Genomic DNA, 25,555 nt, shown 5'->3' on the forward strand with positions numbered 1-25,555 from the left:
AATGGCTTCTAACGCGCGTCAGAGCCACTGACAACACATCAGTCACTTGGCCCAACAAATCTGACGTGAAGTTGATGAAACAAATCTGTCACTTGGCCCAACAAATCTGTCACTGCTCAAGAATTTTTTAGTCCAGTTCAGTCCAGTCTGAAACTTTTTTCTTGAGTCTGAATCCAGTCCATTCCAATTATTATACAATATATCATTTTTTTTCAGATTTAGGTTCACTATGTTTTTTCATTATTTAATTGTTGAAAATTGAAAAATTGGACTTTTACAAATACATTCATTCACAAAGTAAGTTACATATATCTTTAAAGTCTTACTACCTCTGTTCCTAAAAAAGAGTTACACTTACAATTTTCACGCATGCCGATACACTATTTTGAGTGTTTATATCTCTAATTTTGTATTTGTAAAATATATAAAAAGTCGATATTCGAAAAGTATATCGAGACAAATCAAACAAGACCCCTTATGACTATATTTTTTCTCTTAACCATAAATCACAAATGATAGTCAAAGAAAAATTTATGAATAGTGTGAAACGTGAAAGTGTAACTATTATAAAGGAATGGAGGTAATATAAAATACATATTGCAAAATATAAAAGGCGCCAAAAGGGTTAAAGTAATTTTTGTATATTTTGTTCTTACTCTGGACTTTTGGAGGATAAGTGAAAATTTTGATGCAAGGTAAAAGATATTAGAGCGAGAATATTTTTTTTTTTGATGGAAAGAATAAGGATTTCATTAATTATAAGGCCAAACGGCACTTACAAAAATTTCTGACAAATTTGGAAAACTACACAGATATACATGAACCTTCATAATTGACTCCATCACAGATTCGATAAAAAATAGCCTTGAAAAAATTTCCTTCATCTGAAGCAATACGATTATGTGAGTTCGCTCTGTTTCGGCATTCTATCTGTTGATGCATAATTAATCTGGTGAGCATACATCCGCAGTCTTTGCAACTCTGGCAAAAATCATGAACCCATGGATCTTCAACGCACCACTCCATACCCATAAAAACAAGAGATTTATTTATGCAGATGGGTATTAAAATCACACACAAACACACAAAAATAAAGGAACACACCAAAGCAATTAAATCCTCCATCTTAGAATAGACTACACAGCCATACACCCCGCCTAGCGCAAGATCAGATCCTTCCCTGATCGGACATGGATTGCAGCACCGGAACCTAACCCTTAAGCCCAAAAATTGATAGAATCCAACCAAGGCTTCGTTGCCAAAATACCCAAGCCGAGATAACCCGCACCAGGAGATCGATCCGCGGTGGAGGATTGGTCTGCGGACTGCACAAAGAACGCCGAACCCACGCAAAACGGATGCTTAGGGCCTGATCCCGACCGACAAGCTCCCCTTTCGGGCCAACCACCAATAACACATAAATGAAGAGGAGAAAGAGAAGGAGGAGAGAAAGAGAGAGATGAGAGAAAAGAGGCCCGATCTAGGTGCAAAACCTTCAAAAGAGAAGAAAAAAACCCTCCCAAGAGATGAACCCTAGAGGGAACATTCTCTCTCTAGAAAATTAGAGAGAGAAGCGTATTTAAAATTGTATGGAGCTTTTGTCTAAAAAAAAAAAAATTGTATGGAGCTCCACCAGGGGGACCTCTGAATATAGTGTTAGAGCGAGAATATTAAAAAGTCCGAAATTTTAACAAAAATGTAGAAGAAATATATTTTTTAAGATGAATTGGACTTATTATACTCCAAAACGATGAGTCCAAAAATATTTGAACATAAAAATTTGAATCAAAATTAAACTTTGGACTTTTCGCAATATACTTACATCCCTAATCTCTATTTTATATGTGAAGAGGGGTAGGACACCAAAATATTAGAAATCCTATTTTACCCTTACTTCATCTCTATTCTAACTACTTACTTTAATTAAAAAAAAATGTAAAAATTAAAAAAAGAAACTACCTAATTAATTTAAAAAATAAAAAAGGCATTATAAAAAGAAAACCATCAGCAATTCAAATATCTCTAATTTATTAGATATAATTCACAATTAATTTTTAATATAGCTTATGCTTTTCCCTTCAAAAAAAAAAAAAATTCACAATTAATTTAATTTTTTACATTCCCTAAAAAAATTAATTTTTTATATATTTTCGCACCATCGCGTGCATAGTTTTACTAAATCTAACCCCTTCACCAACACAATCGGACAACGCGAAATACATTATCATTCGCCCTTATTAATGGGCCTTTCACACTCCATGTTCAAGCCCGTACCCTAGCCGAACTTTAAACTTTCTCACTGGCGGCCGTCCTATCTAGGGTTTTCAGATCTAAAATCCGACGCATCTCTTATAATACCACACCTCAACCATTTCTCCTCCATATATTCTCTCACCGCGCACTTCTCTGTCTATGCAGTGTACGTTGTATCTCTCATTCGCCATTTTTTTTTGCACATCAATCTTTCCTTCGTTTTCCATTTTCATTTCGTTCACGATTTTTTTGTTCTCAATTTGAATTAGCAATCATCTGATGAGAAAAAACCTGCAAATTTAATGAAATCTTCATGATTTTTTTGTATTTAAGTCTCTGATGATTGCTTTTAAATCAAAGTTTCTGAAATTTGTTTTTTCAATTTTTTTGTTGAGTTTATGAGAAATGATGAATACATTTTGGTCCGTGTTTCTGAATTTACCGTGACCGATACTATTTAACCACTTCTGATCTCAAATTTTACATTTAATTCATGGAGACTCGATGATATTCTAGCCTGTTAAGGCAATATACGCTATTCTGAATCATATATGTTGTCATTCATTCATGAATTTTTAATGAGAGTCGCGAATTTCTATTAATTTTATCGATTTCAAATTTTCGAAGATTTATAAAATTGATTTTTCGTCTTTAAATTGATAACATTTCTATGTGGTGATGATTTATGGAATTATTCACATGTCAGACTTCAGAGATTGTTCGCAATCTGTGAGATTAAAATCCTTATTTCTGAACACAGCTGATAAAATTTTATCTTTGTTTTCATACAACAATTTTCTGATTTGTTTGTATTTCTGGCCTAGGATTTTTATTTAATTGTCCGTACCATCTGATATTTGATGAGTCAATTTGCAATTCTTCTGAGGCCAAATTTCCTAATAAATTTTTTCCAACTTGATTTTTTGATTTAATATCCGGCAATGATGTTCAATTACCATCAAACTCTGAAAGCTTTTAAAGCTTTAATTTGAGGACACAAATTTAATTACTCTGAAGCCTCTCAATATTGTTACATGATAAATTTTTATGTTAGTGAAATTTTCAGTAAAAACGGCAATAAATTAGAGTCTCTGATGCGCCTTTTCAATGGCGCTTTTAGCGCTGTACGTTGCCAATATCGTATTGGAATTGAGATTCTGGCGTTTTCCATTTCTTTCAATGGTTTATGCATTCAGACGTTCCTAAATCTCATAATTTTAAGAACAAGTGTTCAAAATTTTCAAATTTTCTTTAATAATGATGAAGTAAAGGAGATGGAGGTGATGATTATTTCCCCAGATGATCGACGCTGAAATTACTGAGCGCTATTTAATTCTCTTTGAGAATTCAAGCCAGAATTCTGATCCATCTCTATTTTTAATTTAATAACAAAAGTATTTTCAATTTGATAAACTACAAAATGAGGACAATGTTTTTGATTGGTATATGAATGTTATTATGTGATGGTTTGTATATAGTTTGGAATTCTTTAGTGAGATGGAGTTGATGATTATTTCCCCAGATGATCGACGCTGATTAAACTGTGCTAAATTCGTTCTCTTATGAGAATCTAAGCCAGATCTCTGATCCATCTCTTTTCCAAAAACGAATTTGCTACATCACATTTTGGACGGACAGATGACTTAAAGAGATTAGAATTTTTGGAACTGGGAGAAATTAGTTATGTTCAGTTCACCTTATTTTTGCTTATTTCTGATCTAATCAAATCAGATTAGAAAAAATAAGTTCAGATTTGATTAGTTCAGATCATGCTTATATTTAAAAATCATCATATCTTTCATAACATATTAGAAAAAAGTATAATAATTGAATATTAATAAAGTACTCATTGCGACGAATCAAACAAGACCCTACATGACTATATTTTTTCTTATATATTGAGAAAAATCTAAAAGATCTGATCTTGTAATCAGATCAGTTTAGATCAAATTAGAAAAAATAAGTTCAGATTAGATAAGTTCAGATCAGAAAATTTCAGGTGAATTAAACATAGCCTTTGTTGTAATTTGACACTTTATAAAGACAACTAGCTTTTTATGTATTCGATGTGTGAAATTAATTCAATTCTATATTGTGGATTGTATATAATTTTCCTTTAAAAAAAGTAAGTTGAATTTAATTTACCCCGTGTGCTGTTGATTAAGCGACAATTGTATGTAAAAAAATTGAATAGAAGTTGGTTAGCGACATAGAAGGAAACGATAGGGGGAACAAGGGAGGGGGAGTCGAATGCACAATTGTATTTTTACCCCTCTATTGTTTTTTTTTTTTGGCAAAAATATGCAATGATATAAATTTTCATTTCAATCTAAGTGGATAATGATATTTAATAATTAGACAATTTGAAGTTTAAAATTAGTTAAATATATACTTTATTAACTCTCATGAGAACATTTTTTTGAAAGAAAAGCTCTAATAGTGCATTGGACAAAACGTTTGAAAGTACAAAGGGGCAGATCTCCATCGGACAATCATTCTCTTACACTTGTTCCATATTGAAAGGCACACCTTTTTTCACATGAGACCGCACTACATATCTATAGTTAGAACTAAAAGATAAAATATCCTCTAATACAGAATTGAAATCAGACATAAAAACTACAGCTTTGAAAAGGCGAGACACTAGAACTTGGCTATCCTACTCTAGGATGATATCATCATAACCATATCGTTTGGCAAGTTTGATGGCAAAGAGTAGAGCTCGACTTTTAGAAACCTTCAAAGGCCACCACGCACGAGTTCTTCGAGCAACAGTAAATAGACCTTTTGGGTTCTTGGCTAACACAACCATACCTATCCACCCTTCAACGGCTAATGATGCATTGACATTAAGCTTAACCACTTCCTAAGGTGTTGCATTTCAAACAAAATACATTTTTGATCGTGTTCATTGAAATGAAGAAAAAGATCATTTTTTCATTCCATTCTCGAAGAATCTATTAAATCATTTACCTTGCTAACAACATTAACTTTTAGGCTAGTAATAAATCTACCTTTTTCACCAACTATTGAAAGGTCCCCTAAATACTAACTTGAGTTCCATTCGTGATCCTCCATAGAACTCCCTCTTTAATTAAAGCATTGGCACTTCAAATGCAACTCCATTAATAGCTCCATGCAAATCACAAAGAAGCATCAAGAAATAACATTTTTGGGTAGTATTTAGCTTTCATCATCCTTCCCATCAGAGACTCAGCATGCTGAACTAATCTTCAAGCTTGTCTTCCAAGTAATGCAACATTAAACACTCTCAAATCCTTGAACCCCATCCCATCTAAAAATTCGAGAGTGCACATATCATCCCAACTCTTCCAATAAATTTTCTGATTTGACCCAGTCTGCCCCTAAAAGAAGCGCGCCATAGCCGAACCTATTTTTTCAATAGGCGAACCAACGCGCATATAAGCACCCATCAAGTAGGAATTGCTTAAATCACAAACTTGAGAAAGTTATATTTCCCGGCTCTAGACAAATATTTTTCCTTCCATCCTTGTAACTTCTTTCATATTCTGTCCATAAGGACTGTAAACATAATTTTTTTAGATCTCCCCATAACAGTAGGTAAACCCAGGTATTTGTAATGTCTATCAAGTTGCCGCATATTCAGAAATTCAGTCAAATCTTCTTGTTGTTCAACACTAACCCCTCTACTGAAAGACATCTTCAACTTTTCATGGCTAATTTTCTGCCCAGATACTTTTTCATACTGGTTGAGAATATCAACAATAGTTCTGCATTTTGTCGGTTTGCCCTTACAAAGAGAAGGTTATCATTAACAAAAATAAGATGAGATATTTCTAGGCTATTGGGACTAGATTTAACCCCGTGCAATTTTCTTTCTTGCACTTTTTTCTGTAACATGTGAGAAAATTAAAAGCATCATCTACAAGAATAAACAAGTAAGGAGAAAGAGGATCTCCGTATCTGAGTCCTCGAGGAGACACATCACCGCACACTCTTTCATCCAGAATAAAAGAGTATGATATCGAAGACACACAATATCCATCACCAGTTCACCCATCTTCCATCAAAACCCATAGTAAGAAGCAATTTTCTCAAGAAGCCCTATTCTACTCTGTCATATGCCTTGCTCATGTCCAACTTCAGAGCAATGGTCCCTCTACGCGCCTTCTTTTCTTCATAGTATGGAACAATTCAAGAGCAATAATAGCATTATTGGTAATTGGACGCCTCGGGAGAAAGACACTTTGATTCTCAGTTACAACATAAGGGAGAATAATTTTTAGACGCATCACTAGAGTTTTAGTAACTAGTTTATACAAGACATTGCACAAACTAATATGTCTAAACTCAATTAGAGAAGACGGAGACTTAACTTTACGGAGTAAAGCAATGTTGGTTTTGTTTACATGATTAGGAGAAGTCACATCATATAAAATATTACTAACAAAATTAGTCACATCATGCCCTACAATATGTCAGAAGTGCTGATAAAAAATAGCATGCATATCATTCGGGGCCAGGGCCTTACATGGGTGCATTATGGGCAAAGTAGCGTGAATATCCTCTTTTGTGTATGGTTGAAGCAGGGATGTCATTGTAATCCGCAGTAATTGAACTTACCACACAAGATAGAACGTCATTCAACTTCTCTTTTCCTATAGGGGTTAGTTCCTCATTATGATGATTAGACTCTTCAGGTTGAGTCAAACCAATTTCAAAGTTATCATCATAACTCTGATCATGCAAGGAGTTAGTTTCATCAAATATAATATAGACACTTTCCTTTACACACATTGTTCGTTTATTGTAAACATGATAAGCTTCACTACTTGAGGCGTATCGTAGAAATATAGCCTCATCACTTTTAACATCAAACTTTCCTAAGTTGTCATTTACATTATTATGTACAAAGCATATACATCCAAAAACACGAAAGTTAGAGATATTGGGTTTTCTTCCTCTAAGGAGCTCATATGGTGTCTTCAATGTAATTGGCCTTAGCATGCCTTTATTGATGATGTAGCATGCTGTGTTTACTGCTTCAACCCAAGAATTCTTCGAAAGACCACTTTCAATTATCATCGCTCTTGCCATATCCTCCAGGGTCCAGTTCTTCTTTTATATCACACCGTTCTGGTGTGGTGCCCTTGGAGCTTAGAAATTATGGTCTGATCCTTCATTGCTGTAAAATTCATCAAACTTGGAGTTCTCAAACTCCTTACTATGGTCAGATCTTAGATGTTTCAATTTAAAACCACTAGTTCGTTGAATCTTTTTAGCAAAGGTTAGAAATTTATCAAAAGTCTCATCCTTACTATGAAGAAAGTTAACTCATGTGTATCTTGAAAAATCATCCACGATGACTAACACATATCTCTTACCTGATCGACTTTGGATGCGTACATGCCACTTAAGTCCATATGAATGAGTTCTAATGGACTTTGTGTGCTTACCATTTTCTTGGATTTGAAGGAGGATCTCACTTGAACTTTAACACATGTATCACAAACACCGTGGTTCAAGGACTTAATTGTTGGTAAACCAACTACCAAGCTAAGTCTTTCCCACTTAGTTTATGTAGTAGGGACAAGCTAGCATCACTGCAACGTTTGTGCCATAATAGAGGATCTTATTCGATCACACTTAAGCATGTGAAAATGTTCCTAGGAACAAGGTTTAGGTCAACCATATAGGTGTTTCCTTTCCTTGTCCCTTCAAGGATCTTAGTTCATGTTTCATTACTGACAACACATGACTCATTAGTAAACTTTACTATGCTGCCCTTATCACAAAACCGAGAAATGCTAAGTAAACTATGCTTTTAGCCCTCGATAAAAAATACATTATCTATGGAGTGTGACAGACTTGCCAATTTTTCCTACAACTACAATATTGCATGTTAGGTTGTCTTCGAAGGTCACAGTTCCTCCATGGTAAGCTTAAAGTGAGAGAAACTTTGATTTTATCGCCGATCATATGCTTAGAACAATCGATGTCGAGGAACCACAAGTTGTTCCCCCTCACTTCAGCCTGTATCCAAAGAAACTAGTCAGTGGTAGGAACCCAGTCCTTTGTTGGACTTAAATCATCTGTAGCTTTTCATACCTGCTTCACGAGGTAGGTATTTCTCTCAATATGTTCTTCCCTGGTGGAACAATCAGACACTTTGTGTCCATTGTTCCCACAGTAAGAACATATTTTACTGCTTGGTAGATCAACATATTTTTTCTGTTTATTTTTCATCTTGTGGTTGAAACCAAGTCCATCTCTTCCTTTATTTTGATACTTTTAAATCCAACTTACTGGATCAAGAAGTTTGTTCCTAGAAGAACCTAGTTCCTTCTTAAGTACCATATTTTCACTTAAAACATTTTCATAATCAGTTTTCAGTTTTTCAAATCTGTTCTGGTACTAGTAGAAGGACCCGTTCCTTCAAGAACAAAGAGTTTCAACTCTGCCATTACCATACTTAAAAAATAGTTCTCCTTTTTTACCATTTGAAAAGCTTCCTGCTTCGATTTTATCAAACGGTTAAAGAACCGTTTTTCAGTATTGATTTTTGAAGAATAAAGCCAGTTAGAATGTTTCTTAGCAACCTTTAAGGCATTCTCTAGTTGTTTCGTTTTTACACAAATAGTCTTATATTCATCTAAGCTTTCAAGAAGTAATTTCACGAGTTGGCTATTGTTAAGTTCTGCAAGCTCTTCTTTTATAGTGTTAGAACATACCTTGGTATTTGACAATTCTTCTTCTTCTTCTTCTTCAGATTTGGCCATGAGGCATAGGTGAGTAGTTTCTTTTTCTGTCTGCTCTTGCTCCTCATCAGATTCTTCCCATGTAGCAACCATGGCCCGCTTCATGTCTGTTTTTGAAAAAGGTTTTGGTTGATCCTTGTTTCTTTCCTTGAATTTTCCATTTTCCTTCTCAATATTCCATTGAGGACACTCTTTGATAAAGTGATCGGGCCTTCCAGAGTTATGACAACTTAATTTGGTAAGCTTCCTTATGACCTTCCCTTAATAGTTCTTATTAAAGAACTTCTTGAATCTTCACACGATCATTGCGGCTTCTTCGTCGTCCATCTCTGACTCTTCTTAATCATCTATAATGAGAGCAAGAGCCTTAGGTCTCACAGAGTCTGACTGGTGAGTCTCTGGATGCAATTCGTGGGTCATCAAGGAACCAATCAATTGCTCCATATTGAATGTGGTGAAATCTTTAGTCTCCAATAAAGTTGTAACTTTAGCCATCCACTTCTCATCTTGGGGAAGACTCATTAGAACTTTACGAACTTGTTCTTTCTGGAGTAATGAATTTTCCAAGAGACTCAAGTTCGTTTAGATGTTCGAAAAGCGATTGAGCATGTCTTGATCAAGCTCCTTTTGTTTCATTTGAAACAGTTCATACTTATGCATAAGCATATCTATCTTCGATCTTTTCACCTCGCTTGTTCCTTCATGAGTGACTTGCATGAAGGAGTTCCCAAATCTGCTTTGTGGTCTTGCATCCCATGACTCTATTGTGTTCATGAAGACCAAGGCCACAGTGGAGTAGCTTTTTAGCCAGACTGTTCATCTCCATTTTATCAAAGTCATCTTTATCAAACTCTTCAAGGGGTTTTAGAATCATCTCCCAATTATCATTTTTCTTTGTAACTTCGAAGTCGCCAAGCTCAATTACCCTCTATACTTGGTAGTTTTCCACTTTTATGAAAATCTCCATGCGGTTCTTCTAGTACGGATAATGCTTCCCTTTGAACATGGGAGGTCGTTGAGTAGAATATCCTTCATCAAAATTTTCTCCCGTAGTGTTCATGGTGCCAGGTACAAGCTCCTCAGGGTTAACTGATCTTTTTGAGGTACTAGGCTATGATACCAATTATTTTTCGAGTATGAACACTAGACCAACTACAAGTGGGGCTTGAATTGTAGTTGAGGAAAAATTTTCGAATCTAGATGGCGGAATTAAAATAACTTAAATACGAAAGAGAAAAAGCACACGAGATTTTTTACAAGAAAAACTTCATAGGCCCAATAGGAACAAAAACCTTGACTATTAGGGATTTTGACTCAATACTCTCTTTACTATAATAGGCCAAAAGACTCTCTTTTACAACCTATTAATGGACCTTTCTCTATTCATCTAGGAACTTGTTCCCAGTCACTCGGTTTCCCCTGAACTAATGACACTCACTTTGACTTCACTTGAAATCTTCTCTTTTCTCTCTTTCTTTCTCTTTCTTGATTACAAGGATATTCTTCGATTTTTAATTTCACCCAAACACTATGAATATTACACAAGTATGTTCGTTGAATATGAGAGGAAATTGCAAGAAAACTTTCTAAGTTAATATTGAATTTCGCTCAAGAAAGTCATAAGTTTTCTTCGGGTAATTTTCCTGTTATATAGCTGCTGCACTTTTTCCTTTTGTAAATGTATTGCTCCACTTTCTCCTAGTTTGTAGAGTTATGGAGATCATGGCTTAAATATGCTGCACATTCTCCATGTTTTTTTGCAACGTTCATAAACCACCTCCACTCTTCGTTAGTGGGCATGAAACACGCGGGTTGCTGAGTTAGTGCAGTTTGTTCCATAAAATCAGCCACGCATTTGTCAACCTATTTTCACACCATAACAATAGTAGCAATCTAATAACTAAGAATCTTTTATTCAAAGATTCCAAGTTAATAGATATATTAACCATACCTTATAATAAAATTCAAAAAGTGCATAAAAATAGTATATTGACTTAAGTTAAATAAATAATTTTCTCCACAAGATATATACATAAAAATCAACATTATATTATTTTTGGTTTTTTATATTTTTGCAAAACAAAAAAAAATACTATATAACAACCTAATTATTTGGCATCATCAAAACATGAAATACAACACCACTCTCCTGAATAAGAAAAGTAGCGTTTGGTTTGGGTCTTGGTTCCATGTTATACAATCTTTTTTTACCCGTGGGAGCTAAACTTTGAAGGGCCTGAATTCTTTCTAAGGTCAGTCTTAAGGCCTTGAAAATAATACACTGGGCAGGGAGGGTACAATGCCTCTAAAACCACACTCATTACGGTCTTTCCAAATTTCATGGCATAGGTAAGAGAAAATATCCGACCATTGAATACCTCAAAAATACTCATCCCTTCCTAAATTGTATTTCAGCTAGTTCCGAAAATCTATAAGCCCATCCCCTTGAGAGAGGCACGCTTCCTAAATCGGGCCTGCAAAGCTACAATCTCTTATTTTTTATTTTGAAGGAATTTTAGGAAAAATCCAGTGGTTGACATTTAATCAGAAAAAAATATTAATGGTTCACAATCTCCATTGCATGATATCGCTTGGATATCATTTTGCTCAACTCTCAAGCCACATGACTATTAAACAATAACTAGTTATTAGGCCCGGGCTACACCCCTGGTAAGAAAAAAATTCATTTATTAATATAATACTTTATGATAATAACATTAAATACAATGTAGCCTAATGGTTAAAACTTTAGTAAATGTACTTGAGGCCTTTTAATATATTTGTATAGATATAAAGATAGATTAATAACGGGGAAGAGAGAAGATAACCTTTAAACTAGCCATAATTTTTTTTTTATAATATGTAAAACCCCATTAAATAACACCTCATAAATACATACGTGTTCTTGTGTAGTAATCACATAATTCTCTCGTCAACAAACGCTGGAGCCTTTCATCACATGAATGATGATTAAATGTTAGCATGTTTTTTATCAATATTCGTCTGAGTTTTCTTCTTCTATCAACAACATTGGCTTCTCTCCACTTTCCTTCAACATTTTTTCTTGCTCACTTCTTAACCTGTTTTCTTGTTCATGCTTTGCCTTGTCAAGAAATGTAACTAAATTCCTTAAACAAGCCTCAGCACTAACTGTTTTAAGTGATCTAGGCATCAAATTCTCAGCCACATCCGCAGGAGTAACATCTGTTTCCTCCAACAACTTCTCAATTGGCTCAAACAAAGAATGCGATTCGAGTTTCAAGTAACTCCTAGCCAGTACCTTAAATGCATCATATCGGCAGTAAGACAATTCGATATGCACATCCATTCTACCTCGCCTAATTAAAGCAGGATCAAGTTTATTCACATAATTAGTCGTAAACACAATAATTCTCTCCTCTCCACAAGCTGACCAAATTCCATCAATGAAGTTTAACAAACCAGACAAAGTAACTTCACTTCCTTTCTTTTCACCTTCACCTTCACCTGATCCGGCTAATTTACTCTTTAAGTAGTCTTTTTCTTCTTCTCCTTCCACATCACCTGATTTTTTCTTCTTTCTTTGGCCTGTCAAATCCAATGAACAATCTATATCTTCTATCAAAATAATAGACTTACTAGTGGTTTCAATCAATAACCTTCTAAGTTGCATGTTATCCTTAACTGAAGTTAATTCAAGATCATAAATGTCATAGTCTAAAAGATTAGCAATGGCAGCAACTAGTGTTGATTTCCCTGTTCCAGGAGGACCATAGAGAAGATAACCTCGCTTCCATGGCTTTCCGATTTGCGCGTAATAGTCCTTTGCGCCTTTGAACCAGAGTAAATCATCAAGGATCATCTGTTTCTTAGTTTCCTCCATTGCAAGCATTTCGATTCTTGCTGGGTGTTTGAATTCGATGTGGTTCCATATGTTTTCTCTATCGCCCATCCAATCTGGACCATCACTTCCTGCATTAGTAAATAGTTTTCGCGTTCTCTTTCTCAATGCAATTGCTTCGCCTTCCTCTAAAACATATGGTAAATACTTGTCCAGTATGAATTTCCTGTGTTTGCTATGAAACACCAGTGTGTAGTATCTGTTTCAATACATCATATTATTATGATCATATCATTAAGCCATTTGGAAATTTAGTATTATTGAATGTCAATGGATGACGTGAAATTAACTAAACTTATTAAACCTAACTTTATATTTACACCGCAGCTTAACAAGCTAACTTTGGACTTAATTAGCCTCACAACATTAAACTGAAGAGAGCATACCTTACAATTAAAGAGTGGAAATGGAATTTTATTGTTTAAAGTACGCGATTTCAAATCTTGGCTTGTTTAAGGCCCAATCTAGATCTGGCTCGTTATTATATTTTCTAATTCTTTTATTGCTAAAAAAGAGTTAAAAGATAAAACTATTTGTCTGCTCAAATTACTCTAGCATTGAATTTCTTATTGTAATCAGTTAATGCATCTCACATTAATTATTATAATTACATACTTATCTTTTGCGATGAGAAAATTTAAAACTCACCTAGCTTTAGAAGTGATCAAGTGGAACAAGATTGAAATACAAAGATTAGGTAAAACAAAATTGGATTAAATTTAATATACATTTTAAAAGTATTAACATAGGGTAAAAATTTTAACAAATTTATTAGTATTACACCTTCCATCAGACAATATCACAATACTCTTTCCATTTGCTTTTTTTATAGTCAAAATCATAAATGCAAAGCATAAATTTTCAACAATATAAAATAATTTTTTTTTTAATCAATATTACATCATGTTAGATTTGTCTCGGTATATATATTTAAAAGATAATTTATTTATATTAATTATGTGTAATCAAATATATTAATGGTCAAATTGTATTGCGAAAAGTATATATGAAAAAGCGGCAACATCATCTTCATTAAACGACAACATAACCAAGTGGTGGACATATAAAAAAATCCCTAATTATCGTTTGGACTTGCTTATCAAGGTTTGTAATATTCTTAATGCCATAAACTTTTAATATATTGTAGAAAAGCAAATCAAACTATACTATAAGATAAGAGAAGTAATAATCCAATAATTAGCCAAATCGTAAATTGTTACTGTCATGAATAAAGTGTTGCAAGTACGAAAGATAAGAAAAGAAAAAAGTACCAATATGTACCTTTTTTCATCAGAGCCACCGAGGAAAGGGTAGGAAGGCTGATTAGTGACTTCTTTATTGAAAGACCACCAGACATGAACACCAAGATAGTCATCCATGACCTCTTCGTTTTCTCCTAACTTCAACAACAAAGACTTACTATCGTTCATATAATCAGCCTTCATGCTTCTAGCTTCCATAGAAGACTTGTCACTAAGGTAATTTTGAATGGCTATGTAAACTTCACTTCGATTGAAACGATCATCAGTGTGCTCATCAAAGGTAATATCAAGGTAAGGAGAGAAATAATTGGCAAATTTGTGAGTATAACGAGAGGTGAAAAACTCGATCGAATCGCGTAATTTGGGTGGGAGGTAATGTTGGTAAATTGTCCAGAAGAACATGAGACCGGCGAACCAGGAACCAAACTGTGAGAACATCTCCATCTTCAAATTCTATTTGAAACTTATGTTTTGGTCGAGTTATATAGAGTTATGCTGGTTGGGTGGACTATTCCTTCTAAAAGATTGTAAACGTGGTACGCTTTACAATTTGGAATGTTCTTCTTCTTTTTCTTTTAAAGAAAAAAAAAACGTGATTAGTGGTCGGCGTGTGTGAAAGCTTAGTGGCTAAGGCGGTATAGGGAATATAAAAGCTAAGCTTAGGGTGTGAAGGCTTTGTATGAAGCGAATAACTAATAAGACACGACAACATTTAGTATTACAGCATTATTATTGTCATGAACTAGCTAGATTTTAGATGGAATTAGACACCAGAGGAATTAGTATTATTGTATTTGAATAAATTGACTAGTACTTACTGCTTAAGTATTCTCTCTTTCTAAAAAAATTCTGAAACCAAGAATTGCAAGAAGTAAGGAACAATCTGTTGGAAATCCTTTTAAGAGCTACTCCTACTTTGTCACCTCCCCACTCCAACAATCTAAAGCTCCAAATAAAAATATTTGAGCTTTCATCCGTCTTTCAAAACAATATAGGCCACTGATCATAAATATATCATGACAGCAATAGAATATTAATTAAATTTAGGATTTTTTAACAAAAATAATACAAATTTTTCCCCATTTTCTTGCAATAATACAAACTTTTAATTATTATGTAGCAATACAAACTTTACATCAAAATTCCTCCAATAGAGCCGTACCGGTTGTTAACTTGTTATAGGAGGTAAACAAGTTGATGTAACACTCTATAGGACACGTGTCGCTTTTTTATTGGTTGATTTTTTAAGTTTTTATTTAAATTTAAAAAACAAAAAAATAAGGAATTTTTTCTTTCTCCTTCACCCCCCGACCCTGCCTAGCCTTCCCTTAACCAATTTCTCTCTTAGCCCCCCCCCCCACACCTCCACAGAGGCCCTTTCGCCATCCGGAAACCACAACCGCCACCAACCTCCACGTTTTCCACCACCAACCTTCACGATTTCCGTCGCCGAATACAAATCCACAACCACAACCGCCACCAACCTCCTCGATCTCTTACCATCGCCGACCTCCTCTCTCACCACTAGTGAAGACAAACTCACCATCCTCTACCTCCTTTATCTCACCTCTTTCGATCTTCCTTTTTTGTGGATTGTGGGGTGCGGGTTTGTGGTCGTGGGTTAGTGGTTGTGGGTTGTGGTTGTGCACACCAGTACAAAATCATTGATTTGTGTCGGACATCGATCCGACGCCACAGATCTCGACGCAAATTCTAGAGACATAATCTGCGCCGGATAAGGAAACGACGCAGATGCAGAGCTATTTGCGTTGGATAGAACTCCATGTCCGACGCACATGACGCCTCGCCAAGCCAACATACATCAGTCATCTGCGTCAGACTCGGCCAGAAGATAGGACGCAAAGGAAAGGATTTGCGTCAGACACCAAGCAACATGCGACGCATATGATTCAATATTTATTAAAAAAATGGGATTTTCGTCGGATTGAATGTCATGTCCGATGCAAATCCTTTAGTTTGGTTAAAAAAAAACAGAAACACAATGAACAATAAATCTTCACTAATAATGTAAAATAAGTATTACAAACCACTTTAATCGATACAAACAAATTGTACAATAGATACAAACAAATTACATTGCAAATATGTAAAAAAAGTAAAAGTAAAACTAAATCTAGAAGAATAAAGGAATATTGCAGCCGACGTTTTTCGATGAGCTCGAGGAAGAAGAAAAGAACCAATTTCTGATATGAAAATAAAAATAAGAATTTCAGAACTGAAAGTGAAAAAGAAAATCCTAGATCTGAAAATAAACCCTAGACTAAGATAAATGCCAAAATAGTAAACAGAAAAAATCAGATATAAAAAATAAAAATAAATACGAAAGGCCGAAAAAGGCTTGTGAAGAGGGCTTGCTCTTCCATTGAAGTTTTTTTGTTCTAAAAATCAGATATCTTGTTTGGCATTTCGTTTTCTAGGTTTGCGAATGGATTCTTTGATTATTCGAAGTACTCTTGTAAGGTTTCCTTTTTGATTCGCAGTGAAATAAAATCCTAACTTATCAAAAAGAAAAGGAAATTTTTTAATTTTGAAATATGATAATGAAAAAACGAATTTTTAGATGTAGAAAACTAAAATAGAAAATCATACACTACAAGAAAAGAAGATTTCAACGACCACTTAACGCCGTCGTTGATATAAAATAAACCGTCGGTGATGAATCACCGATGACCAAACGGTTGTTGATCAGCCGTTGCTGTATCGATGGTCGCAGATATTGGAATCAACGACCATCTGACCGTCGGTGAAAATATCAACGACAGTTTTCGGAAAATCAGCGACCATTTGAAGAAACCGATGTTGCCTTCATGTCAACGACGGTTGAAAGCAGTCGTTAATACAACGACGGTTTAAAGCAGTCGTTGATATTAACGACGACTTTAAGCGTTGTTGTATTAACTATTGTTTATAACAGTAGTAAGTTCAACGACGGTATATACCCATTGCTATTATTATTTAGGAGTCGTTGAAATTCAACTCCATGGTAGCATACATTTCCTTACATCGACTGCCTAATCGTCGTTCATTCAATGTGTAGTCGTCGCTATTTTTAAAAATTACATTAATTTAAAATTTATTGTTCGAAATTATAATTAAACCTGTACCTGTACAGCTGCACCTAAATATACTACATTAAAGCTGTTCCTCCATCGCATTGTCAATTTTTCGATTACAAAAATATGCAATTTTGATATATATTATAATTTGCGTAGATACTTATATAATTACATGAAATATTATGTACACAAAATAGATCCCGGTGTCTGGAAATAAAGTAGAAGTCGGTATCTACAAAAATATATATCAACAAATCTAGAAACTAATAAGCTAGATGCCGATAAAATATAGACACTAAATGTCTATAGTTAGACAAACTACCTAGATTAAATATATGTACGCAAAATAGATCCCGGTGTCGGGAATAAAGTAGAAGTCGGATTCCAAAAAAAATAACCCGACACATCTAGAAACAAAGCGAGATGCCGATTACTATTGACACTAAATGCATATAATTAGACTAACTATATAGAAACTATAAGTTAGCTACCTAGGTGCCAAAACTAAAAAAAACTACACTGTCAAGGGTGTCTCTGTAGCACTACCGTCACCGCCAAACCCTGGGTCATCTTCTGGTCTGCGTTGTGGAGGGGGGCCTGGGTTGCAACTTGAGAATATGTGGCTGAAAGTAGACATGTTCCTCATCATTTCCTCTACGAGGGCCCGACTTGACTCTTCCACCCGTGCTGCGATCCTTGCCTCCACCTCTTCTATCTGTGTATAGTAGCGACCTTTGCCTCCAGCTGTGCCTCAAGCTAAAAAAATGGACGGCTCATATGGTTGTGAAGAGCCGCCACCTCCTCGCCCTGATGAAGAGGTGTAGTACAAATGATCTCCCTGACCCAACCCATGCACTTTTACTATGTTCCTCCCACCAATTGTTTCCCAATACAACAGATCAGGGTTCGGCTTTGACCCCTGAGTGGTACAATGATCCAGTTTCTTATTGTATGTCTCATGCATTTTGTTAAATGTACTCATATTCAAGTAATATAAAATGGCCTAAAGGTGTAACTTCATAATGAAAGTACAGATGAAATATCTCACATTCTTTATTCAGAATTCAACAACATAAATATAACCTACAAACTACAAGCAATAAATGAAGAAACAAGTAACATTGAAATAAATTCCCATAACAAAAATGGGAGTTTTGATCTTAGTCCCAGAACAAAAACAAAAGCTAAATTTATTTCTACAATATTTGTAGTGCTGCAAATATATTTGGTGGGTGAAAGTGAAATGCACATGTCCAGTTACTGGCCATGAAGTCCACCCCCACTACTCCCACCCTTCACTGATCCCCTGCACCCCCACCCTGGTGACCCCCACCATTGCCCACCCCCTGCACCCCCACCCTTGCCCACCCTCTGCACTCCCCCTGCTGACCCACTCTCTGCACTCCCACCCCTTGACCCCCATCACTGTCCCGGAGGAAGATCATGGCGGTTAGACAGACGACGAAAGGATTAACTATAAGCATCATAAGAAAATTAGCAGGACTATCAGAAAATAGGACAGTGCAAACATCAGTAAATATAGCAGTGCTTAAACCCATATAACCCTTCAGAATCCCAGAAACAAGTCCCCTGTTTTTCCTGAAGTTTCTGATACATGTAACTAAAATTGTTGTATTCATCCATGTTGTGCTGTTCCCTCCCATACACATAAATATACACATCTGCACATTTTTCAATTCCACAAAAAATAATAAACATCTCATTAACAACCAACACCTCAAGTCAACAACAACAACAACCACACCCACTAAAAATTGTTCATTCATTTAAAATATATTTCAATCATACCAAAAAGTGTCTACTTTCTAAATCAAATCTTTATACAAAGTTCATCATTACTACAAATTATGTGAAAATCTCAACATACATCCCCAAAACACAAAATTAGCCAACATTACAAAAAAAGTATCAAGAAAGAGAGAGAGAGAGAGAGAGAAAGAGGAGAACATACGACCCAATAAGGAAGAGGAAAAATAGTTTTGTTGATGTTATAACGGATGGGAGGAAGAACAAATTATGAATGCAAAAACAATAAAATCAGACACCAGAATTACGTGGTTCACCAAATTGGCTACGTCCACGGCAGAGAGAGAGAATATTTTATTATGAGAAGAAACCAGATTACAAAGAGAACAGAGTGTTTTTCGTAGTGTAAAAGATAGGTTAAAATAACCTATTTATACAAACCAGCTAAAAACGCGTTTTCCGCGTTTTTCCCCGATCCGCCCGACCCCCGGGGCGAAATCCGTCCGACCGGGCGGTCCCCAGCTCTCCTAAACGTATACGCGCGCCCGACCAGGCGAGACCTGCCCGACCGGGCGAAACAACGTTTCTCCAAACTTGCTCCCGCGCCCGACCGCCCGGGCGAGACGCAGTTTTGCGTCTCTCGTGCATTTCGTCGAACACTTCTTGAGCACCACAATTCAAGGCATATTCTTACAAATCTCCACCTTGACTTGAATTCTCTCATAATCACCAGAAAACCAGATGCATTGATCACAACGCCCAGAATCTCCCAAACACCAGATTTGTCCCAAAAGACAACCAGACCAGATTAGTCCCTAAGGACTCCAGAATTGCCCCAAGAGGCAACTAACAATCACGAATATTAAGTAAGTCCAAGCAATGTTGGAACTTACTCTGCGGAACCGGCTTGGTGAACATATCAGCAGGATTATCAGCAGTTCCTACCTTCTTCACCTTAATCCTTGTCTCACTCCTCAGAAAATGATATCTGACATCAATATGTTTAGTCCTCTCATGATGGACTTGATCCTTTGCTAGACATATTGCACTTAAACTGTCACAGAACACAGTTGCTTGATCATGATGTAGACCCAAATCACTGATTAACCCCTTTAACCAGATCCCCTCCTTAGCTGCTTCTGTCAAGGCCATGTACTCTGCCTCAGTAGTAGACAAAGTTACAGTAGGTTGTAAAGTTGCTTTCCAACTCACCACAGAACCACCAAGAGTAAACACATATCCAGTCATAGACCTTCTACCATCTACATCTCCAGCATAATCAGAATCAGAATATCCTGCAACTAAGCAAGCCATATCACCTCCATAAATGAGACCAATATCTGACGTACCTCTAAGGTACCGAAAGATCCTCTTGACTGCCTGCCAATGCTCCTTACCAGGATCACCCATGAACCTACTAACCACACTGACTGCATGTGCAAGATCCGGCCTAGTGCAAACCATAGCATACATCAGACTCCCTACTGCACTAGCATACGGAACCCGACTCATGTACTCCTTCTCCTCAGCCGACTTAGGTGCAAAAGCCACAGACAAATGACTATTCGAAGCACTTGGAGTATCTATAGGTTTTGCTGTTGACATGCCAAACCTTGACAATATCTTCTCAATATAACCCTTCTGTGACAAGAAAAGTTTCTTCTGAGTCCTATCCCTATAAATTTCCATCCCCAAAATCTTCCTTGCTGCACCCAAATCCTTCATTTCAAATTCAGCACTGAGAAGTTCCTTCAATTTCTGAACATCTGACTTGTTCCTGGCAGCTATCAACATATCATCCACATATAGCACTAAGTAGATAAAAGACCCATCTGTCAGCTTGTTATGATACACACAACAATCATATGAGCTCCTGTTGTAGCCTAGCTTCATCATATAGCTATCAAACTTCTTGTACCATTGCCTTGGAGACTGCTTTAGCCCATATAAGGACTTCTTCAACTTGCAAACACTGTTTTCTTTTCCTGGAACCTGAAACCCATCTGGTTGAGCCATATATATCTCCTCCTCCAACTCTCCATGTAAGAAAGCTGTTTTTACATCTAGCTGCTCAAGCTCAAAATCCTGATGTGCAACTATCGCTAGTAGCACCCTGATGGAAGTATGTCTGACTACAGGCGAAAAAATCTCATTATAGTCTACACCCTCCCTTTGTGTGAACCCTCTTGCAACCAGTCGAGCCTTATACTTGACCCCTTCTTCAGATGTCATCCCCTCCTTTTTCTTGAAAACCCATTTACAAGTAACAATTTTTCTCCCTGAAGGCTTAGACACAAGCTCCCAAGTCTCGTTCTTATGAAGTGACTCCATCTCTTCCCCCATTGCAGCAAGCCAATGGGTAGACTCCGTACATGTAACTGCCTCCCTATAGGTTGATGGCTCATAGACATCCACCTCTTCAGCACCTGCAGTGCATAAGCTACCATATCTTCAAACCCATATCTAGTTGGAGGTTTACCAAAATTTGTCCTTATAGGACGTTCCCGTGCCAGGCTAGGCGCCTCCTCACTAGCAGTCGAAGATGATGGTTCTTCAGAACCAATGTGTTGATCATCACTCTCATCATGAGTGTCTTGCTGCTCCACCTGTTTATCAACACTACTACTATCTGACACTTCAATGGACATCACATTAGGATTAAACATAGAATTTTCATCAAAGACTACATTTCTACTAAGTATAACCCTTTTTCAGAAGGAGACCAGATTCTATAACCCTTAACTTCATCCCCCATAACCCACAAACACTCCCCTTTTAGCCCTTGGTTCTAGTTTTCCTTCATTCACATGATAGTAGACATTACAACCAAAAACTCGCAAATCTGAGTAATCTGCAGGCTTACCTGACCACATCTCATATGGTGTTTTGAGATTGATCCCAGAATGAGGTCCACGATTTATCAAATAACATGCTGTATTGACAGCTTCTCCCCAGAACTTCTAGTCATACCAGCATTAGAGAGCATGCACCGAGCTCTCTCCAGAAGTGTCTGATTCATCCTTTCTGCTACACCATTCTGCTGTGGTGTATCTCTGACAGTGTGATGCCTAGCAATCCCTTCAATTTTACAGAACTCATTGAACTCAGACAAACAAAATTCCAGACCATTATCAGTTCGTAGCCTTTTGATCTTCTTCCCAGTTTGATTTTCCACTAATGCCTTCCACTGCTTAAAATTCTTTGAAAGCTTCACCTTTTGACTTCATAATAATCAACCAAGTCATTCTTGAATAATCATCTATGAAAGAAACAAAATACCTGTGACCTCCAAAGACTCCACGCGTGAAGGACCCCAACAATCAGAGTGGATATAATCCAGAGTACCTTTTGTTCTATGAATGCCCTTAAAACTTGCTACGATGTAATTTCCAAAACACAATGCTCACAAAACTCCAGGTTTGTGACCTTATGGCCACATAGAAGATCTGCCTTGGAGAGGATTTGCATTCCTCTCTCACTCATATGACCAAGTCTCATGTGCCATAGCTTGGTCATATCCTCCTTCTGAACCTCAGACGATGCAATAGAAGCTGAACCTGAGATAGTAGAACCCTGCAGAACATACAAAGTACACGCTTGACCCCCTTCAAAACCTCCTTTGAACCCTTGCAAACATACACAACTCCACCACTCCCTCTGAAACTGAAACCCTTACTGTCTAGTAGACTAAGTGAAATCAGATTGTTGGTCATCTGTGGAACATGCTTAACATTTTTCAAAGTATAGATAATATCATCATGAGTCCGGATCTTGATAGAGCCTATTCCAACTATCTTACAGACTGCACTGTTAGCCATCGAAATATTTCCCCCATCTACCTGCTCATAAGTAGTAAACCACTCCCTATGAGGACTCATATGATATGACGCTCCAGAATCAAGAACCCACACATCACTATATGTTTTCTCATTTGCCACTAGAGCAAGGTCATCCTCAGAATTCGAATTTTCTGCTGCAACAGCAGCAGAACCAGAACCAGACCCAGATTTGTTCTCCTGATGCTTCTTTTTAGGACATTCCTTCTTCCAATGCCCCTTTTCCTTACAGTAGTTACAGATATCATTAGGTTTAGGACCCCCTTTAGAATTTCCAGATTTCTTAAAATTCTTTTTACCATGTCCTTTACCACCACTACTACTGGCCACTAACCCAGAAGACTGACTTTCTGTACTACTACCAGATGCCTTATGGCGCAATTCCCTAGTATGCAAAGATGATCTAACTTCTTCTAGGGACACAGAATCTTTACCAACAATGAAAGATTGCACAAAATTTTCATACGATATAGGTAAAGAAACAAGCAGAATTAAAGCGGCATCCTCATCCTCCACCTTCACATCAATATTACGCAATTCTAATAAAATTGTATTTAATTGATCAAGATGATCTCTAAGAGGCATACCTTCCTGCATTCGCAGACTGAACAGACGTTGCTTCAAAAGCAACTTGTTGGTTAGAGATTTTGTCATGTACAAACTCTCTAATTTCAACCACAGACCAGATGCGGTTTCCTCCTCCGCGACTTCAGTGATTATGTCATCTGCCAGACACAACATAATCGTTGAATGAGCTTTCTCCTCCAGAACGGCCATCTCAGCGGTGACTAAATCCGTTGCTTTCTTTGCCAACGGTGCCCACAACCCCTGTTGCTTCAGTAACGCCCGCATCTTGATCTGCCACAGACTAAAACTATTCCTCCCAGTAAATTTATCGATTTTGACATTCACCCCAGACATCTTTCTCACACAGATCGAAAACCAAAGTCTTGATACCAGTTTGTTATAACGGATGTGAGGAAGAACAAATAATGAATGCAAAAACAATAAAATCAGACACCAGAATTACGTGGTTCACCAAATTGGCTACGTCCACGGCAGAGAGAGAGAATATTTTATTATGAGAAGAAACCAGATTACAGAGAGAACAGAGTGTTTTTCGTAGTGTAAAAGATAGGTTAAAATAACCTATTTATACAAACCAGCTAAAAACGCGTTTTCCGCGTTTTCCCCGATCCGCCGACCCCGGGCGAAATCCGCCCGACCGGGCGGTCCCCAGCTCTCCTAAACGTATACGCGCGCCCGACCGGGCGAGACCTGCCCGACCGGGCGAGACCTGCCCGACCGGGCGAAACAACTTTTCTCCAAACTTGCTCCCGCGCCCGACCGGGTGAGGTTCGCCCGACCGCCCGGGCGAGACGCAGTTTTGCGTCTCTCGTGCATTTCATCGAGCACTTCTTGAGCACCACAATTCAAGGCATATTCTTACAGTTGACAACAAGCCATTGGAGTGAGACTCGATTTTCACCTCAGATGTGAGATGTTCTCTCAGCAACAAAGAAATTGCAGATTTCGATATTTGTGAATTGTTCTCTTAGCAACAAAGAAACTGGGAAGAAAGTACCAATATCAACCTCAGATGTTGCTATAAAGTGTCCCTAGCATAAACAATTTTCTGATTTTGTTTGTATTTCTGGCCTAGGATTTTTATTTAATTGTCCGTACCATCTGATTTTGATGAGTCAATTTGCAATTTTTCTGAGGCCAAATTTCATAATAAAGCTTTAATTTGAGGACACAAATTTAATTACTCAGAAGCCTCTCAATTTTGTTAGATGATAAATTTTTATGTTAGTGAATTTTTCAGTAAAAACGGCAATAAATTAGAGTCTCTGATGCGCCTTTTCAATGGCGCTTTTAGCGCTTTACGTTGCCAATATCGTATTGGAATTGAGATTCTGGCGTTTTCCATTTCTTTCAATGGTTTATGCATTCAGACGTTCCTAAATCTCATTGTTTTAAGAACAAATATTTAACTTTTCTTTAATAATGAAGTAAAGGAGATGGAAGTGATGATTATTTCCCCAGATGATTGACGCTGAAATTACTGAGCGCTATTTAGTTCTCTTTGAGAATTCAAGCCAGAATTCTGATCCATCTTTATTTTTAATTTAATAACAAAAGTATTTTGCAATTTGAGAAACTACAAAATTAGGACAACGTTTTTGATTAGTCTATGAATGTGAATATGTGATGGTTTGTATATAGTGCGTAATTGGTTTGTGAGATGGAGTTGATGATTATTTCCCCAGATGATCGACGCTGATTAAACTGTGCTAAATTTGTTCTCTTATGAGAATCTAAGCCAGATCTCTGATCTATCTCTTTTCCAAAAATGAATTTGCTAGATCACATTGAGGACGGACAAATGACTTGACAAATGACTTGAGAGATTAGAATTTTTGGAACTGCGAAAAATTACAATTTAATGTTGTAATTTGACACTTTATAAAGTAAGTTGAATTTAATTTATCTTGTGTGCTGCTGATTAAGCAACAATTGTAAGTAAAATAATCGAGCACAGATTGGTTAGCGACATAGAAATTAGAAGGAAACGATAGGGGGGAACGAGGGAGGGGGAGTTGTATTTTCCCCTCTATTATTTTTTTGGTAAAAATATGCAATGATATAAATTTTCATTTCAATCTAAGTGGATAATGATATTTCTTAATTAGACAATCTGAGGTTTAAAATTAGTTAAATATCTCTATTACATAAG

At 36.5% G+C, this 25,555-nt stretch overlaps 1 protein-coding gene and 10 non-coding genes across 11 annotated transcripts; 10 read left to right on the forward strand and 1 right to left on the reverse strand.

Annotated features, from left to right (window-relative positions):
* Positions 1–2,523: 2,523 nt before the first annotated feature.
* On the forward strand, positions 2,524–2,598 carry LOC125495349 (small nucleolar RNA Z199). The gene has a single exon (XR_007271987.1). It is a non-coding gene; the product is annotated as a small nucleolar RNA Z199 (small nucleolar RNA).
* Positions 2,599–2,653: 55 nt separating this feature from the next.
* Positions 2,654–2,728, forward strand: LOC125495391 (small nucleolar RNA SNORD18). The gene has a single exon (XR_007272028.1). It is a non-coding gene; the product is annotated as a small nucleolar RNA SNORD18 (small nucleolar RNA).
* A 23-nt stretch (positions 2,729–2,751) lies between these two features.
* On the forward strand, positions 2,752–2,840 carry LOC125495350 (small nucleolar RNA U54). The gene has a single exon (XR_007271988.1). It is a non-coding gene; the product is annotated as a small nucleolar RNA U54 (small nucleolar RNA).
* Positions 2,841–2,920: 80 nt separating this feature from the next.
* LOC125495351 (small nucleolar RNA R64/Z200 family) lies at positions 2,921–3,014 on the forward strand. The gene has a single exon (XR_007271989.1). It is a non-coding gene; the product is annotated as a small nucleolar RNA R64/Z200 family (small nucleolar RNA).
* Positions 3,015–3,070: 56 nt separating this feature from the next.
* On the forward strand, positions 3,071–3,143 carry LOC125495373 (small nucleolar RNA snoR117). The gene has a single exon (XR_007272011.1). It is a non-coding gene; the product is annotated as a small nucleolar RNA snoR117 (small nucleolar RNA).
* Positions 3,144–3,527: 384 nt separating this feature from the next.
* LOC125495345 (small nucleolar RNA Z103) lies at positions 3,528–3,622 on the forward strand. The gene has a single exon (XR_007271983.1). It is a non-coding gene; the product is annotated as a small nucleolar RNA Z103 (small nucleolar RNA).
* Positions 3,623–3,750: 128 nt separating this feature from the next.
* On the forward strand, positions 3,751–3,845 carry LOC125495347 (small nucleolar RNA Z103). The gene has a single exon (XR_007271985.1). It is a non-coding gene; the product is annotated as a small nucleolar RNA Z103 (small nucleolar RNA).
* A 7,819-nt stretch (positions 3,846–11,664) lies between these two features.
* On the reverse strand, positions 11,665–14,674 carry LOC104887425 (AAA-ATPase At3g28510). The gene is made up of 2 exons (XM_010672047.4): positions 14,155–14,674; positions 11,665–13,072 (listed from the first exon to the last, which is right to left on the reverse strand). Exons 1-2 carry the CDS (start codon positions 14,577–14,579, stop codon positions 11,986–11,988), a joined length of 1,512 nt encoding a protein of 503 aa, XP_010670349.3. The 5' UTR covers positions 14,580–14,674; the 3' UTR covers positions 11,665–11,985.
* Positions 14,675–24,471: 9,797 nt separating this feature from the next.
* Positions 24,472–24,543, forward strand: LOC125495372 (small nucleolar RNA snoR117). The gene has a single exon (XR_007272010.1). It is a non-coding gene; the product is annotated as a small nucleolar RNA snoR117 (small nucleolar RNA).
* A 296-nt stretch (positions 24,544–24,839) lies between these two features.
* LOC125495346 (small nucleolar RNA Z103) lies at positions 24,840–24,934 on the forward strand. Its single transcript, XR_007271984.1, has one exon. It is a non-coding gene; the product is annotated as a small nucleolar RNA Z103 (small nucleolar RNA).
* Positions 24,935–25,063: 129 nt separating this feature from the next.
* LOC125495348 (small nucleolar RNA Z103) lies at positions 25,064–25,158 on the forward strand. The gene has a single exon (XR_007271986.1). It is a non-coding gene; the product is annotated as a small nucleolar RNA Z103 (small nucleolar RNA).
* Positions 25,159–25,555: the final 397 nt, after the last annotated feature.

The sequence above is a fragment of the Beta vulgaris genome, chromosome 2 (assembly GCF_026745355.1).
Source record: "Beta vulgaris subsp. vulgaris cultivar EL10 chromosome 2, EL10.2, whole genome shotgun sequence".
In the NCBI taxonomy this organism is placed as follows: Eukaryota; Viridiplantae; Streptophyta; class Magnoliopsida; order Caryophyllales; family Amaranthaceae; genus Beta; species Beta vulgaris.

Excerpts from the sequence above, each read along its gene's own strand:
- LOC104887425 (XM_010672047.4), bottom strand. The coding sequence starts at position 14,579 with ATGGAGATGTTCTCACAGTTTGGTTCCTGGTTCGCCGGTCTCATGTTC. Across the intron at positions 13,073-14,154 it reads GGTGGCTCTGATGAAAAAAG|ATACTACACACTGGTGTTTC; the intron begins GTACATATTGGT and ends GTATTGAAACAG.